This window comes from Cajanus cajan, chromosome 5, assembly GCF_000230855.2.
Source record: "Cajanus cajan strain Asha chromosome 5, NIPB_CcT2T_4, whole genome shotgun sequence".
NCBI lineage: Eukaryota > Viridiplantae > Streptophyta > Magnoliopsida > Fabales > Fabaceae > Cajanus > Cajanus cajan.
The window spans coordinates 56,534,372-56,550,851 of NC_138521.1; the positions used below are offsets into that span (position 1 = coordinate 56,534,372).

Genomic DNA, 16,480 nt, shown 5'->3' on the forward strand with positions numbered 1-16,480 from the left:
TCACGTGTGAACAAATAAGACTCTCAATTTAATCTTAGTAGGTGTTGACCTTTATCTTTTGTTTCGAGTAATTTTCTCACCCTTTTTGAGTCACATGGTTTCGAGTGACCTTAACACCATTGTATGTTTATAAATATAATTATAAAGTACATCAAATTAACATTAACTTTATATTTATTTATAATTATATTTAATACAAACCACATTTTAATAATATGACGCATGGGAAAACTATTAATTTAAATAATTTTGAATTTTCGACTAAGTCAATAATATGTCTGGAAAAAAAGAAAGAAAGAAACAAGTTGGAGCACAAATTGTGATTCAAGATTCTCTACTCCTAATATGCTCGAACGCGAATATTTTAAGTTATAAAATTCTAAATTAAACTGTACCAGCAATTTGTTTTTTTGGAGTTTTGACTTTTCTGTTGGTGTGATTTTTATCTTTTCGAGACTTCAGTCAGATTATGTTTTGATTTTTTTGTTGGTGTGATTTTTTTTACAAGATCACTGGTATTTTATATTTAACATAATCTTGCTCGAAGAGATAAAACTATAATAAGTGAAAAAACTCTTCGGAATATTTATAATAATTGCATAGTCAAAGCTTAAATTTAAAATTAATATCAATTGATTGACACGTTTTGTGATTATTGGTGTGAATTCTTTTATATGCACATATCCATACATAAATACGAGAATAATAATTAATTATTTGTTGACAAACATGATTAGGCATTTGGGCTCCTTCTTTAAAAATTAAAAATAAAAAGTAAACATGAGGGAGCATTGATTTGCTTCACCGGTGAGACCATCAGATTAGTGTCCCCAAAAATTCGACGCAATGAATACGTGACAGAGTCAGAAGACTCAGAATTCACTTCAGAAAAGAAAACTCAGCTACCAAACAAATGGTATGAAAAATTACAGCACTGATTGATCAGAAAATGTGGTTGCACGTAATTAGTTACTAAATAATAATAAAATAAATAAAAGTTTGATGCAAATCACTCAAATAATGTGTTTGGTGAGCATGAAAAAGGCGAGAAGAGGAAATAATTCATGAAAGTTATTCTGCATCATGATTTCATAATGCATGGAAAATTACATGGAACCTCATGAATTTTTTTTTTCACAAAACAATGCAAATTTGTAGACAAACAGTGCTATAGATATAATATAATGAATTATTACTATGTTGTTAGTATATATATTTTTTTAATAAAAAGCTTATTATAATTGAGATACCTATACGCTATACCCATATGGCTATATGTACCTGGCTAAACTGCGCAAGCTTGAAAGGCCAAGGTACTAACTTACGCACATGGTATCGCGTGGTAGGAACAATTAAAAAAAGCGAATAATAAAAAATAAAAAAATAAAAAAATAAATAAAGTTATTATTTAAGTTCCATGAAAAAGAAGAAAACGTAAAATCATTGATATCCCCTCTCCTTGAAAACAGAGGAGAAAGAAGGGAGAAGCAGAAGAGAGAAGAAAGAAGCATGGTTTCGACGAGGCGCAGTGGATCTCTCTCTGCCAACAATAGCAAAAGATCTTCATCTTCCGAAGATAAACCTCCTTCGCCCAAGCGTCAAAAGGTTCCTCTTCCCTTTTTCCCTTCTTATTTCGATTCACTTTAATCCCAACGCTTCGCTTTCGGAGATTTCCTGCCTCCGAGCCCTTACTTAGCGTCGCTTTCTGCGATTCAGGCGTTGAGACTTGTTCCGATTTTTTCAGGTCGACAATGGCGCTTCGTCGGAGAAACCGCTGCCGCCGCCGGAGAATTCCAAGGATTTATTTACTCCGGAGCCTGTGCCTGATCCCGGAGAATGTGGCTCCGGCGATGCTCAGATCGCCGGAGCGCCTGCCGCCGATGGAGTGAACTCCGCCGAGGGTGACGCTACGCCGGCCGTGCCTGTGACGGCACCGATTGCTGATGCCGCATGTCAGCACTCTGTTTTTTATTTTATTTTTTCGAATTTGTTCGGTTTTTGTTATTCTTTTTTTCTAGTTTCAGAATCACTAATAACAGAAGGTCCGTCGTTTTTGTTATTTATTTATTTTATTTTATATAATTTTCCTGTCGTTTTACTCTGAAGGTCTGTCGTTCTCTTCGCGGAGTATTTATCAGAAACAGAATCCGACTATCGAAGGAGGACCGTGGTGCAGGTTCTTGTCGCAGTCTGCTCAGGTAAATTCGTGTCGTTAGAGTGAAGTGACTCAGAAAAGTGGCGATTGTAGTAGTAGACACTGTTCACACTTTTGAGTGTTGACTCCACGTGAAGCACGTGGTGTTTTTTGTTGAGTTCACACCTTTTTTAACTTGGAATTTGTGTTACTGCTGCAGAATCCTAATGTTGCTGTATGCACACCCAATTTCACGATTGGTTCTAATAAAAATTGCAGCTTTCAACTGAAGGATCAAACTCATCAAACAATAAGTGGAAATTTATGCAAGATCAAACATACGCAGGTACATTTGAAGGATATACAAGCTTACTCCATGGAGCTTTGGATTTTTCATTAGACTGTGTGGTTAGGTCTTTTTTATGCTCAAATGAAGGCCTGTGTTAAGGGTTAACTGAACATTTTACCCTGTTTCAATGACGCAAAGTTTGGTATACTAAATCCCTATAAGTATAAATATTTTCTGGAATTATATGCTTGGATGGTTTTTTCCAGTCTTTCGTTTTTTCAGTTATTTGAGGTGAATACGGTAGGATATGCATGTGCAGTTTGATTACTGTTGTTTCTGGAAATGATCAGCGCGAAGGAAGTGCTGTAGCTGTGCTAGAAAGTACGGGTAGCAAAGGGACTGTGCTAGTAAATGGGACCCACGTCAAGAAGAGTACCAGCTGTGTGCTTAACTCGGGTGATGAAGTGGTTTTTGGTGTTCTTGGAAATCATTCTTATGTATCCTTTTCATTTTCTCAGTTGGATGTGATTTTTTATTTTGAAATGACAATATTGGTTATAGAATTTCTCAATTATCAATTGTTTCATTTTTCTCGAGGTGTTTTATTTTTAAACTTATATTTACGTTGGTGATTTTTTCTTAATTAACCTTCAACTTAGATTTTCCAGCAACTAAATATTGAGGCTGCTGTTAGGGGTGCAGAAGTTCAAAGTGGTGTTGGGAAATTTCTGCAGCTTGAAAGGAGAAGTGGAGACCCTTCAGCTGTAGCTGGGGCCTCTATTTTGGCTTCCCTTTCTAACATCAGACAGGATCTTACCAGATGGAAATCTCCATCTCAGACCTCCAGTAAGCCTACCCAGGGTACCAATGTCTCTAGTCATTCTGTTGTTAATGATTGCACAGAAATTGAGCTTGATGGCTCAGAATCAGCTCCAAATGTGCGGAGTGATAAAGCAGCTGATGTTCAAACAAGTGACAAGAATTCAACAATAGATTGCGATCCAGAGGCTGGTGCAGAGGCAGGCAATGTAAAACTCTCTGGGGTGAATGATTTCCTAAGGCCTTTCTTCAGGATCTTAGCTCAACCTAGTTGTAAACTGAAATTGAGCAAAAGTATCTGTAAACAGGTGTTGGAAGAAAGAAATGGGACGCTGGATATGCAGGCTGCATCGACTTTGGGTACATCTGTGCGCTGTGCAGTTTTTAAAGAAGATGTTCATGCTGCAATACTGGATGGAAAAGAGATAGATGTTTCTTTTGACACCTTCCCCTACTATTTAAGGTATACTTTTCTTACACTATCTATTGCAATGTGCGTTAAAGTTCCTATAAATTCATTTCTTGTGTCAACCGTTGTTTTTATTTTTAGTATTTGAATTTATAAATGATGGTGGGACATTTATTATTAGCTTTCACTTTCCATGTTGTTTCTTTCTTGAAATATCCATATATTTATTATGTTAGGAGCCTAGGATGTAACAATTGACATTTAGTTTAAATTATTTGCTGAGGTTCCTCTCTCTCTCTCTATATATATAGATATATATATATTTTTTTCTTTTAGAATTTTAAATGATTATGACTATTCTTTATTTGTGTAACTTGATTGAGTCTTTCAAATGTCATGCTTGAAGTTATTCTTGTTACTCTTTTATTTGATGGATTATTTAATTGTATGGATGTCTTTTTGTAGTGAGAATACAAAAAATGTTCTGGTGGCTGCTTGCTTTATGCACCTCAGGCATAAAGAACATGAAAAGTTTACTGCAGATCTTACAACCATAAACCCTCGTATTCTTCTCTCAGGACCTGCAGGTGTGTGAGTATTATATTACTGCTCTGTCTTTTTCTTGTAGTACTTGTTCCCTTAATTGCAAAAAATTTGCTGGTTGCAGGGTCTGAAATATATCAGGAGATGTTGGCAAAAGCACTTGCGAAATACTTTGGAGCTAAGTTGCTCATATTTGATAGTCATTTGCTTTTGGGTGTAAGATAAGGCTTCCTTTATTGACTGAGTTCTTGAAGTATTTTTAGCTTAAAACTGACAGGAATCTTTATTTGCTGTGTTACAATAGGGTTTATCTTCCAAGGAAGCTGAGCTACTCAAAGATGGATTTAATGTTGAAAAATCCTTCAGTTGCACTAAACAAAGTCCTACAGCCACAGATGTGGCTAGGATCATGGACCCAATAGCTAGTGAAACAGAGATACCTAGCTCTTCAAATGCACCTACATCAGGTGGTCTTGAGTCTCAACCTAAGTTGGAAACTGATAACATGCCTTCCACCTCTGGGACAACTAAAAGTTGCTTGTTCAAATTAGGTGTGTGCTCTTCTACAGTTCCTCCTCTTTGATTTGGCTTTTACATAAAGCACGGTTTTTGGTGCAGTGTTCATGTGTTGAACATGTATATAACATGTGTGGTCAATCTAGAAGTTAATTTTTTCAGCCACAACATTGGCAGAACACCATTTAAAATTTGTGAAACAAATAAATATCATGCAAGGGTTGAGTCAGTTTTTAAGTTTTAAGCAAATTTTAATTAGGCTTAAATATGTTTCAGTCCCTATAAAATGAAGTATTGATTTTGGTCCCTATAAATGTTTTTCCTTAATTTTCATTCTTCTAAAATAGTAAAATTTGAAATCATTACTTTAAGTCCTTGAAAAAAGAGTGAATTTTTGTTTCAGTCCAGTAAAACATTTTTCTTTCATGTTCATACCATAAAAATTTGAAATTATTATTTTAGTCTCTAATGTTTATTTTAAGGTACATAAATAACATTCATTTTAGGAATTCATGATTTTTTTAGAGATGCCATATGCTGATATGGTGCTAGTGGGTGTCACCTAGGATGGTCACTGAACCTTAATTGAACAAATAAGTAGTTAATGAGTGTTGCAAGACAGTAAGAAGTCTAGGGACCAAAAACAATATCATAGTTTTGAGGGATGAAAACCAAAGAATGTTTTTTACAAGGACTAAAATTGAACAACACTAATTTTATAGAACTAAAAACACATTTGAGCCATTTTAGTAATATAAAAGGAGATGAGATGGGTGCTTTTGCCATTTATCAATTTTAATTTGCTCCAACCTTTTCATTTCATTTTGGTACATATGACAAATATTAAGATGTGTAAATCTTGAGACTTATATCCATTTATGATATCATGAATATTAAATTTTAAATTATAAATATATGCACTGCCATTTTATGTCAGTGTATGTGCTTTGTACTTTCATCTTAAGCTGTTTGTATTTTCTATATATAATCATGCAGGTGATAGGGTGAAATTTAGCTGTTCATCTTCTTGTGGTGTATATCAGACATCTTCAAGGTATGGATTTGTGAAAACTTTTCTGCATTGATTTGTTTTTCTCATTCATACACTTTGTTTTGTGCTTTATTTTGCATGTCGGATGAACTATAGAGCCCCACTTAGCATGACTACCTATGCAGGTCCAACTTTTTATGCATGACAAAGTAGTGTAATGAATTGGCCTTTATAGGCCAAAATCAAAGCATAACCGCACATTACCCTGATCACTCATGATTATGACGAAAATTTCTATTTAATTGAAAAATGAAATGATTATACCACTGTTGGGAGATTTGGATACCAATGGGGAGAGGAGAAAAAACTTTATGGTGATTGTACTTTGGTAAAACGTTGGAACTACTATGCTTTAAGTTGATAACTACCTAGCTCACATTTGTATTCTTTCTATGTATTCTCTCTCTCTCATTCACTCCTGTTATTCACATTCTAGGTTGCAACTTCAACCTGTGTTTGGGTGGAAATGTAGTGGGAAAGAAGTATAATGGGCAATTTAGTGCACAGGGCCCCACTTAATGGGATTTGGGGAGGGTCGATGTATGTAGCTGCATTACTCCTGTAAGGGGAAATACTGCTTTCACAGGACATGAACCTGGGACTTCTGGTAGGAAAGAAATGAGGGAAAATAAAATTGGTGTTGGAAATGAGGTGTTAGAAATTAACTTTATCTTATCCTGTTTGGATTTTGTTCAAATGAAATGAGAAACAAGAAAGTGGAGTAAAGCAGTATTATATATTCATGATTTGCTAATTTTGTTTAAGATGATCAATAAGATTGTGTGCTTTGAATTTCATTAGCAATTTCATTTATTTTAGTTCACTTTAGTTTCTCTCAATATATAGCAATATGTAAGTCAATTATTTTTTTCTATTTCACTCCTCCATATCCATATTCTCTGTTGTTTTCTGAACAATTTAATGTAACTTCCACCCTAATTTCCATTGCTTTCAACCATTTCTTCACATTCACCAACTCCAAACGATAGTTATCAATAGGCAATTGTTGTAACGGCATAGTAGCTCTGTCTCAGGGCATTGTGGCTAGAGGCTGCTACAGATCTTTGGTTGGTGTTTTTATATTGTGCCTGTTGTTTGTGATTCACAGCCAAAATCGTTTCTATTCAAACCCTTATTACATCATGGAAGGTAATGCCCCATTTTGCCCCCAATTTTTTTCCTCTGATTTTTCCAACCCTAACTAGTATTTTCATCATTTCCGTGACATATTCAGAATCAGAAAATCGAAAGGCCTCCTTTGTTCATTTCCAAACATTATTCAGCTTTGGAGCTTGCCTTTGTTCATCTGGTCCAAGTCCAACATCAGAGCTCCATACCTTTGATTTCCTGTTGTATCTCCAGCCACTCCTTGGTTTCCAGTGTCTCCTGCTATTTGATTTCAACGATACCATTTCTAACCTGTCTTCTGTTCATGCTTTTTTAATTTTTATTCACCCTCTGCTTTGCCGCTCAACCCCTCACTGTTCTGTTTTTTAAGACTAACTTTTTAATCACAAATATGCCTTTATTTTTGGATACTTTCTTTTTTGGCATTTATACATGTATAGTTGATAGGCCAAGTTCTCTTCTTAATCTTAGGCCACTATGTTCTAGTTAATTAGGCAGTCATGTTTGTGTTAATTCTGTATTAAGCACTTGTGTGACAGTTATAGTGTTTTAAATTATGAGTTGTGACGTACCTGAAGGAGGAAGTTAAGGTATCAGATTGTTGCTTGTGTTGTGATGTAGGAAACTCCTTGTTAGGGGGAAACAACGCAGTTATATGTTATTCTTTAATTCTTTTCTATGAACTGGATTATTTAAGTAGAAATACAACTATTTCCTTGGTATAGTGGCCACTGGTCATCCTTCTGTATGTTGGTCTGGGGTTGATAACAATGCTCAAGAGCTAGTGTTTCTATTTTTTCATCATTATTTTGATTAGCAATTTTATATATAGGGGACCATCTAATGGAAGTCGGGGGAAGGTTGTCTTACTGTTTGATGATAATCCCTTGTCTAAAATTGGTGTGAGATTTGATAAACCAATACCTGATGGAGTTGATCTTGGTGGCGCTTGTGAGGGAGGTCAAGGATTTTTCTGCAATGGTAATGTGTTGCTTCTGTAATACAACTTTTATATTTCTAGATATAATGTATTGTATTTTGATCTATATTTTATATAGTGTTGATTCTTACTATTTTTCTGTTTCCAGTCACTGATCTTCGTTTGGAAAGCAGTGCTGTAGAAGAACTGGACAAATTACTTATTCATTCATTGTTTGAGGTTGCCATTTACCCTACCCTGTAGTCTAAGAATGTCTTATAATCATTTTTACTTCAACCTTAAAATTAGATTTTATAATTGATTTTCCTTTTCAGGTTGTTTTTAGTGAGAGCAGAAGTGCGCCATTCATTTTGTTCATGAAAGATGCTGAGAAGTCTATTGTAGGAAATGGAGATTCATATTCATTTAAAAGTAAGCTTGAAAATCTTCCAGACAATGTGGTCGTAATAGGTTCACACACTCAAAATGACAGCCGCAAGGAGAAGGTATTTGATTGATTGAATTTCCTTCCTGTCACTCTGGTCTAAATTTCTCTATAAGTGATTGTTTTTGGTAAAAGTTACAAAATAATTTCAGAAAACTTTTCACAAGACCAAAGTTAGGTTATAAATGAACAAGTCAAGTCCAAGGTCAAGCTTTATTTATTATTTTAAAAACAAGCCAAGTTTTAGCATGCAATCAGACTCATTTAAATATATGAACTAAAGCTTGAATAACTCCTATTTTTTCCAAGCGAAGCCTAAACTTCAAGTGCTTAGCCTAACTCAACTTGTTTACACCTGTACCAAAAAATACTAAGAATCTGGAAAAGTTGTTGTATCATAGAAAGATTGGTTTTTATAAGAGGTAATGCTCACATTTTAGGGTGGAAAAAATATGATTTCATTTGAAGCTTCTGATTCAATGAAGGGTTTTTTAGGGGGGGGGGGAGGGAATCATGAGTCTCCAAAGAACTGTTTTAGTAATTGTGGGCTTTCTATATCATATTCCTCTGTATTAATTGTGAGTGACATATGTTGTAGTGAAATAAGATACAATTTAGATTAGGGATGACAAAAAAAACTGTATCTGTGGATAAAACCTGCTATGAATTTTAAATGGATAATTAAATGGCTATCCACTTAACAATGAGACGATGACGGATTATAAGGTACCCATACCTGTGGGTCTTAGCACTTTAAAAATACTTTTAATTATATATAAATTAATTTGGTTTAATTTATTTTTTAATAAATTTGTCATATTTTTTATTTTTAGTAGAAATATATATTATAAATTTATTTTCAATATAAATATATGTTTTAAAATTATTTACTTTTTACTTTTATTTTATTTCTTGCCTTTTTATTTAAAATTTCACATTTTAACAAATATCCATGGGGGCTATTACCTGTGCCCACCCTGCCCCATTGCCATTCTAATTCAGATATTCTATATGTTTGATTGATTGAATTTCTTTCTTGTCACTATTCTAAATTTCTCTGAGTGATTATTTTGTTGATGTATAACTTTTTCCCTGCAGTCACATCCTGGTGGTTTGCTTTTTACAAAATTTGGTAGCAATCAGACTGCCCTTCTTGACTTGGCTTTCCCAGTAATGACTAAATCTCCTTTCCACTTTTATTACTTCTATTTGAAGGAGAGAAACAGGAATGAGTGACATATGTTTGAATTTTGCGTATCCTCTCACATAGGACCTAACAGTGAGATAAATTATATCTCTTCAATCTTTTCAGGATAGTTTTGGACGATTGCATGACAGGGGGAAGGAAGTCCCGAAACCAAATAGAACTTTGACTAAGCTTTTCCCTAATAAAATTACAATTCACATGCCACAGGTATATACAGTGGAATGTTTGTTATGAATTTTGTTCTCCTTAATCGTTATACAGTATTAATAATATATTTCCTGGTATAGGATGAGGCTCTTCTAGCATCTTGGAAGCAGCAACTGGATCGAGATGTTGAGACTCTCAAAATCAAAGGAAATTTACATCAATTGCGCACAGTGAGTGCCTTATGTTTGCTTGGAAATTTAATTCATTCAGCATAATTTAAAGGCATTTTTATTGTGACATCTTCATATTTCGTGTAAAAAATATAGTTGAAGTTTATATAGTACTTTCTTTCAAAGATTTCATTGTGGAACTAAGTAATTCAAAGTATGATTTATATATGAATGGCTGGGATACCAGTTGAACAGTCAATGCATGTTATGCTTGCCCATGGAAGTTTGTTTCCCTTGCATGTATGTCCTTTTAGATCACCACTTTTTAAGGCTTGGAAGGTGGGTATTCTTGTATCAGTTGTGGAAGGATGTTTGGGCGGGTCAGATTTGTTTTCCTAACCTTGTGTCTATCATCTCATCTCTCCATCATGCATGATTTGCCCATGCAAAGTTTTAATTTTACTTTGAACTTTAATTTTTATAAATTTAAGAAACTGAGAAGTGAGTTAGAAATTAGAATCCCTTCTGGCCTTTATTTAGTTGTGTAATTTTTTCTTATCTAGATAGGAGAATTTAGACCCTTGATTTAATTGGTCTGTTTGATGCAAGTCAACCAATAAATTTCTACAAGGAATGCTAGTAACATTCCTAACACATTATTATTGGCTGAAATTGGATGGAAGTTACAATTTTTGGTGGGTCATGCATCTCATTCAATGATTCTCTCTTCTAATTCAATAGTTGGATCCACCAAAATTTGTGAATTCTGATAAATTTTAGCCAATAGTAGGGAAAGTGTTAGAACAAGAGTGTTGCTAAAATTTCTTAATTTCTAACTCTACTACTTTTTTGGAGGTTCATTTTTTAAGAATTCAGATTCAGTTGTAAGTCCAAATCCTTATGTGAATAACTTTTTTGGGCTAATGGTGCATGTTAGGGTTACCTGACACGGATGTTGAACTGTGTAGTGATGTAAATGTTGATTTTTACAGTTGCAGTTGCAGTATTTTAAATTTACTGTAATTACTAATTACAGTCTGGCTAATTTTATTTATAGGTTTTGGGACGTTGCGGAATGGAATGTGAAGGACTTGAGACCTTATGCATTAAGGATCAGACACTTACAAATGAAAGTATGTTCTAGGCTTCTACAATTAAGTGCTTAAGGATTTCTCTAGGATCTCTCTCCTATATCATGTTTGCTACATTGCAGATGCAGAAAAGATAATTGGTTGGGCTCTAAGTCACCACCTCATGCAGAATTCAGAAGCTAAGCCTGATTCAAAGCTTGTATTATCGTGTGACAGGTAATTGCTGGCTTGTGTTGCTTGTTATTTGAAATATTAGATGTACTTAATTATAATTTTACAATGGTGATGTCATATGTTATTCCACCAGCATTCAATATGGAATTGGGATCTTACAGTCAATCCAGAATGAGTCCAAGAGCCTGAAGAAATCTCTTAAGGTAGATTAATTATGCTTTTTGTTACTTAGATTTCATTCCTGCTTTTTGCTCCTTACATTGTATTCTAAACTATGTTGCTTGCTCAGGATGTTGTAACAGAAAATGAATTTGAAAAGAGGCTTTTAGCTGATGTTATTCCTCCTAGTGACATTGATGTAACTTTTGATGATATCGGAGCTCTTGAAAAGGTCAAGGATACATTGAAGGAGTTGGTGATGCTTCCTTTGCAGAGGCCTGAGCTGTTTTGCAAGGGGCAATTAACCAAGGTTTCATTTCCTTTACAGATTAAAATTTGTTTATTGTTTAACAGGATTTTTGCTTCTGCTCTTTAGGTCAGTTGACTATTTGTGAGATAGATCCCTCTAGTATTGCTCTTTTTATTTCATTGCATTTGCATACTTTTATTAGTTAGTTGAGTTGTTGATTTGATCAAGCAATTGATTTTGTGATGCTTTTAATGTGCTTTAAACTCTGTCCCCACTTTAAAAGAAAGGGAAAAGAAGGAAGTGGAATCAGCTGACCATGTTTTAATTGTTTGATTGGTCTACTTTACATGTAGGATTTGTTGCATTTATATATGATATTGGCCTCTGCACTCTGCAGGATATGCAACTCATTTTTTGTTTGAAATTTTCCATAGAACTGTAAAAGCTAAAAACATCTGTGACAGGCAATTGATTTCCAGAAACTGTATTTTGTAAAGAAAAAAATTGGAAATATTTCTGTGGTATATTACAAATACAATTAATAAATTTAATATTGTTATCAAAATATTATCTATGATGTTATCACAACTCTGAATTACCTTTTGTGCAGCCATGCAAAGGTATCCTATTATTTGGTCCCCCTGGAACTGGTAAAACAATGCTCGCAAAGGCAATTGCTACTGAAGCTGGTGCTAACTTCATTAACATTTCTATGTCAAGCATTACATCTAAGGTTAAATTTGTCCCTCTGAGTGAATTTTGATCTCACGTTTATCAGTGTGCATATTAAATTAACTCGTGTTCGTGCTCCTTTTTGCTTCAGTGGTTTGGCGAGGGTGAGAAATATGTGAAAGCTGTTTTCTCTTTGGCGAGTAAAATTTCTCCTAGTGTTATATTTGTTGATGAGGTAAGCCTTTTAACTAAAGGATATTGTTTTGTATTGATTCATTGGATATAAGTTTACTAGCTTTCTTTCACTTTCAGGTTGACAGCATGCTGGGTCGGAGGGAAAACCCAGGGGAGCATGAAGCCATGCGAAAGATGAAAAATGAATTCATGGTGAACTGGGATGGCTTACGTACGAAGGATACTGAGCGAGTTCTTGTGCTGGCTGCCACTAACAGGCCTTTTGACCTAGATGAAGCTGTCATAAGGAGGATGCCTAGAAGGTGAATACCTTATTCTACTGTGTTTCAATTTCCCCTCCCATTCTTTTGCCAACAGGGGCGAAGCCTAGCATGTTAAGTTTTTGTAATTTTTGTTTTCTGCAGATTGATGGTAAATTTGCCAGATGCTCCTAATAGAGCAAAAATATTGAAAGTTATACTGTCAAAAGAAGAATTGTCTCCCGATGTTGATTTGGATGCTGTTGCAAGTATGACTGATGGATATTCTGGAAGTGATCTTAAGGTTGCTGGGGATCCTTTTCCTGTTACCCTATTCTTTTGAAATCAGTGTTACTACTTTTTGTCAATATTTGATGCTTGCTCTTTTACTGCAGAATTTGTGTGTAACTGCTGCACACCGGCCTATTAAAGAGATATTAGAAAAGGAAAAAAAGGTACGACTCTTCTGTATGTTAGTGTTATGCTTGGTATCTCTATGGGTTTGTCAACGCTTTTGATGATAAAAGTCATTGTTGGGTTGAGTCCGTAATGTCTACATGCTATTTGCATGTGGTAAAAAGTATGCTATAAAATTATGACTGGTTGAGACAATAGAATAATAGGCCTGGAGAATTCTCTATTTGTTGATGATCTTAGATTTTGAAGTTATTTTTTATTTTTGATTAAGTTGTTAGTCAGTCAGTACTTTTAATGAAGGGGAATTATAGTATCCTTACAAAATATATGGGTTTATGATTAAAAGGAGCTAATGCCTGCTTAATGTGTTTGATGCATGACAGGAACGTGCTGCTGCTCTAGCAGAAGGTCAACCAGCTCCAGCATTATGCAGCAGTGGGGATGTCAGATCTTTGAACATGGAAGACTTCAAACACGCTCATCAACAGGTATGAAATGAAATTCCATTTATGCAAAGCCCTCTCCCATCCTATGAGCTCTCCCACTTTTCTTTTTTAGTAATATATTAATTTGTACGTTATATGGGAGCAGGTATGTGCAAGTGTTTCTTCCGAATCAGTAAATATGACCGAGCTTTTACAATGGAATGAACAATATGGAGAAGGGGGTTCAAGAGTAAAGAAAGCACTCAGCTATTTCATGTGAGAGTTTTTCATTTGCTTACATGTTTTCTCCCCATTTCCTGCCCCCATCTCCTGAAGCCTGCACATTTAATAGTTTTGCTGATTTTCATGGCTTCCTTGGGTTTGCTGTTGAGCCATTTCGTCTGTAAAATGAAATATAGGTTTTTATTTAAAAAGTTCTTTTTAATACATTTGGGGTGATGGATTTTGAAAGTAGTGGAGCCTTTCCAGAATTTTGGCCTCCTCTGCTACTTTTGTTTTGTTCCTCAGCCCAATAGAGCGAGTTCTTATTTATTTTATTTTTTTGGAGTTATTAAGTCCTAGATGAAAAGATAAAATAGTCAGGTGATCCTGTGCATATATTTGTTGTTTCTTCTCTACCGAAATCTGCTGGAATAATAAGCATTTAGATCCTGTCTTTTATCTGTTTTTTCACGTTTATGTACATCAAACAATTTAACTGTCCTCTTTAATTGATTCCTGCGGAATGATGGCCATGGATGAAGATTCTTCATTTGAATTATCCAATTATGAAATGTTTCAAGTTTTCAGGATGCATCTTTTTATTGAATGATTTTATGTTTTATTAATAAATTATATCTCGCCAAGAATTGTCAATGCCCGTGATGTTGACAGTATGGACTATGGAGATTTGATCGCTAATGTTAATTACACGAGAACCCACATAGATAAAAATTTTAAGACCACACATCTTATCTTCTCCAATATCCACTTGGGGGTTGGATAGTACCACATTTCAGAATTAAGGGCATATTTTAAATTAATATTGTATTTTATATTTTAATAATAATCGATGATAATGCCGAATTACAATCACGTAGAGGAAAAACATTTGTCGATGCTATATACATCAGTTAGCTTTGTGCTCTAACTCGAGGGAGACGGTAGAAAATAATGAAAATAGTGTTATTTTCAAATCAATTAAATAGATTGATTTGTTTCCCATTGTAAGTAACATGTAATTTTTATGTATCATCGTAATTATGTGGCAGACTACTGTGGAATTCCCTGGCTCATTCAACTTACTTTGCGTTTCACCCCTTGAACAGCATTTCTTTCTACGCAGTATGTTGACTCTTTTTGTGTCTTTTGGGTTGAGTTCGAAGGAAGTTTGGGATGGTTTTCTATTAAATTACGGTTAACAACTTTGACTAGTCTTGCGTTATGTTGGCCCAGATTATTTTTTGGGCTTAAAATCAAAATAATATTTAGAAATGAGTTTTAAAATAAAATATTAATTTGGTAAAATTTGTTTTTATATTATATTAAACTTCTTTTTAAGCTAAAATTTGTTCGGTGATTTTTTTAAAATTTAAATTTATTTTAAAAAAATGATGAGTAAAAAACATGTAAAATTAATTTAATCAACATAAGTTTATTTTAATGATAAAAACATACATGAAAGAGTTAAAATTTACATATTTATAATTTTTAAAAATTTTAAAAATTATACTTAAAAATAACTATTTTTAAAGATGATTTACAAATATTTACTATACATAAATTATTATGTATAAAAAATATGTACATTATCAATTGAATAATTTTAAGAAATTATAAAAAATAAAATATTTAAAATTTTCTATATTATTGTCCAATAATATTTTTAGGTTAAAAAAAATTGTTTAAACATAATTTAAAAGTGACAATATATATTAAATGAATTTGATAAATACTCCAAAAAAAAGTATTTAAATAATTAATAATTCAAAAACTTGACTAAAAACAAGAATCTTAAAAAAATTGAAATCTAAAATAGTTTTTGTTGATAAAAATAATAAATATTACAAAATATTGAAATATTATTTACTTATTTCAATAGCATTCTTTTATTTCATGCAATCAATACAATTAAAAAAATAATTTTAAAATGTAAAAAATTATTTAAACTAATAGACATTAGTTTGAAATGTGATTTACAAATATTTTATTTTTACAATATCAATTAAATAAATTACATTATATCTTTTAGAATAATTAATTTTTAAAAAAAATTAAAACCTCACAACGAGTAAACACAACTTAAAAATAAAATATGTGAGATTTATTATATGGGAAATTTGGATAAACATTAAAATAGGAAAATCAATAAAAAATAATAAATGGTATTTTCGATCAAGATGAGATTTGAAGAGGGATTACACAAATAAGTTTTAGTTAACTAGTAGAAAAACTTTTTCTACTAACTTAATTAAAAGTTTTTTTTTATTTCAATATTTATTTTACAAAATAAGTTGCTTATTATAAATTGGATCTTTATGAAAATGTTTGATTCAATTATTTATTTCAAGGTAAAAGTAAATTTAAAAAGTCGATCACACTCTCACTTAATGAGATGTTATCCTCATTTTTATGAGATGATAAGGGATAACATTCTCAATCGTATAGGATAAGATGTAACTAACTTATTAGAAAAATTAGTAAAAATCTAATCTAAATGATTACCATATTTAAATTATAGTAAGTAATTTTATTTCTTCATAGTTGATTAAAAATAAAATATTTGTATAATTTTGTGAAGTTTATTTATTCTTTGTTATGCTATTAAATATTATTATAATTGTGTTTAGATGAGGGTTTTTTTTTTAAATTTATTTATAAGAAGTTGTTGAAGAGGAGATCAAGAAAGCTATATTTTTTTTATTATAAATGATTTTAAAGATTCTAACATTAATGTATTATGAGCAATTTTACAATAGGGTAATTGGTGTGAGACCCTCGCAGCCTTTACTTCCTTTTCTCTCTTCCCTCACTTATTTTTTTCTCATATTCACTCACTTTGCCTTGGATTCCTGGTGCTTT

The 16,480-nt window shown here is 33.0% G+C and overlaps 1 protein-coding gene across 3 annotated transcripts; it reads left to right on the forward strand.

Moving 5' to 3' along the window:
- Positions 1-1,429: 1,429 nt before the first annotated feature.
- LOC109791412 (uncharacterized) lies at positions 1,430-14,080 on the forward strand. 3 transcript variants are annotated; one of them, XM_020350710.3, is made up of 28 exons: positions 1,430-1,605; positions 1,745-1,952; positions 2,107-2,198; positions 2,355-2,480; positions 2,774-2,920; positions 3,083-3,466; positions 3,551-3,705; positions 4,117-4,238; positions 4,319-4,410; positions 4,499-4,745; positions 5,707-5,764; positions 7,722-7,870; positions 7,978-8,048; positions 8,144-8,314; positions 9,352-9,423; positions 9,566-9,667; positions 9,748-9,837; positions 10,835-10,910; positions 10,991-11,084; positions 11,176-11,245; positions 11,332-11,511; positions 12,062-12,184; positions 12,275-12,358; positions 12,436-12,620; positions 12,723-12,861; positions 12,953-13,012; positions 13,358-13,462; positions 13,566-14,080. In XM_020350710.3, exons 1-28 carry the CDS (start codon positions 1,510-1,512, stop codon positions 13,677-13,679), a joined length of 3,612 nt encoding a protein of 1,203 aa, XP_020206299.1. In that variant the 5' UTR covers positions 1,430-1,509; the 3' UTR covers positions 13,680-14,080. The 3 variants fall into 3 exon arrangements, with proteins under 3 accessions (XP_020206299.1, XP_020206300.1, XP_020206298.1); XM_020350711.3 differs by having other exon boundaries at positions 3,083-3,451; XM_020350709.3 differs by having other exon boundaries at positions 3,083-3,705.
- Positions 14,081-16,480: the final 2,400 nt, after the last annotated feature.

What these genes read in the sequence shown, in the direction of transcription:
- LOC109791412 (XM_020350709.3), top strand. Translation starts at nt 1,510, where the DNA reads ATGGTTTCGACGAGGCGCAGTGGATCTCTCTCTGCCAACAATAGCAAA. An exon ending in TTCTTGGAAATCATTCTTAT is followed by an intron (nt 2,921 to 3,082) that starts GTATCCTTTTCA and finishes CCTTCAACTTAG; the next exon opens with ATTTTCCAGCAACTAAATAT. An exon ending in ATTTACATCAATTGCGCACA is followed by an intron (nt 9,838 to 10,834) that starts GTGAGTGCCTTA and finishes TTTTATTTATAG; the next exon opens with GTTTTGGGACGTTGCGGAAT.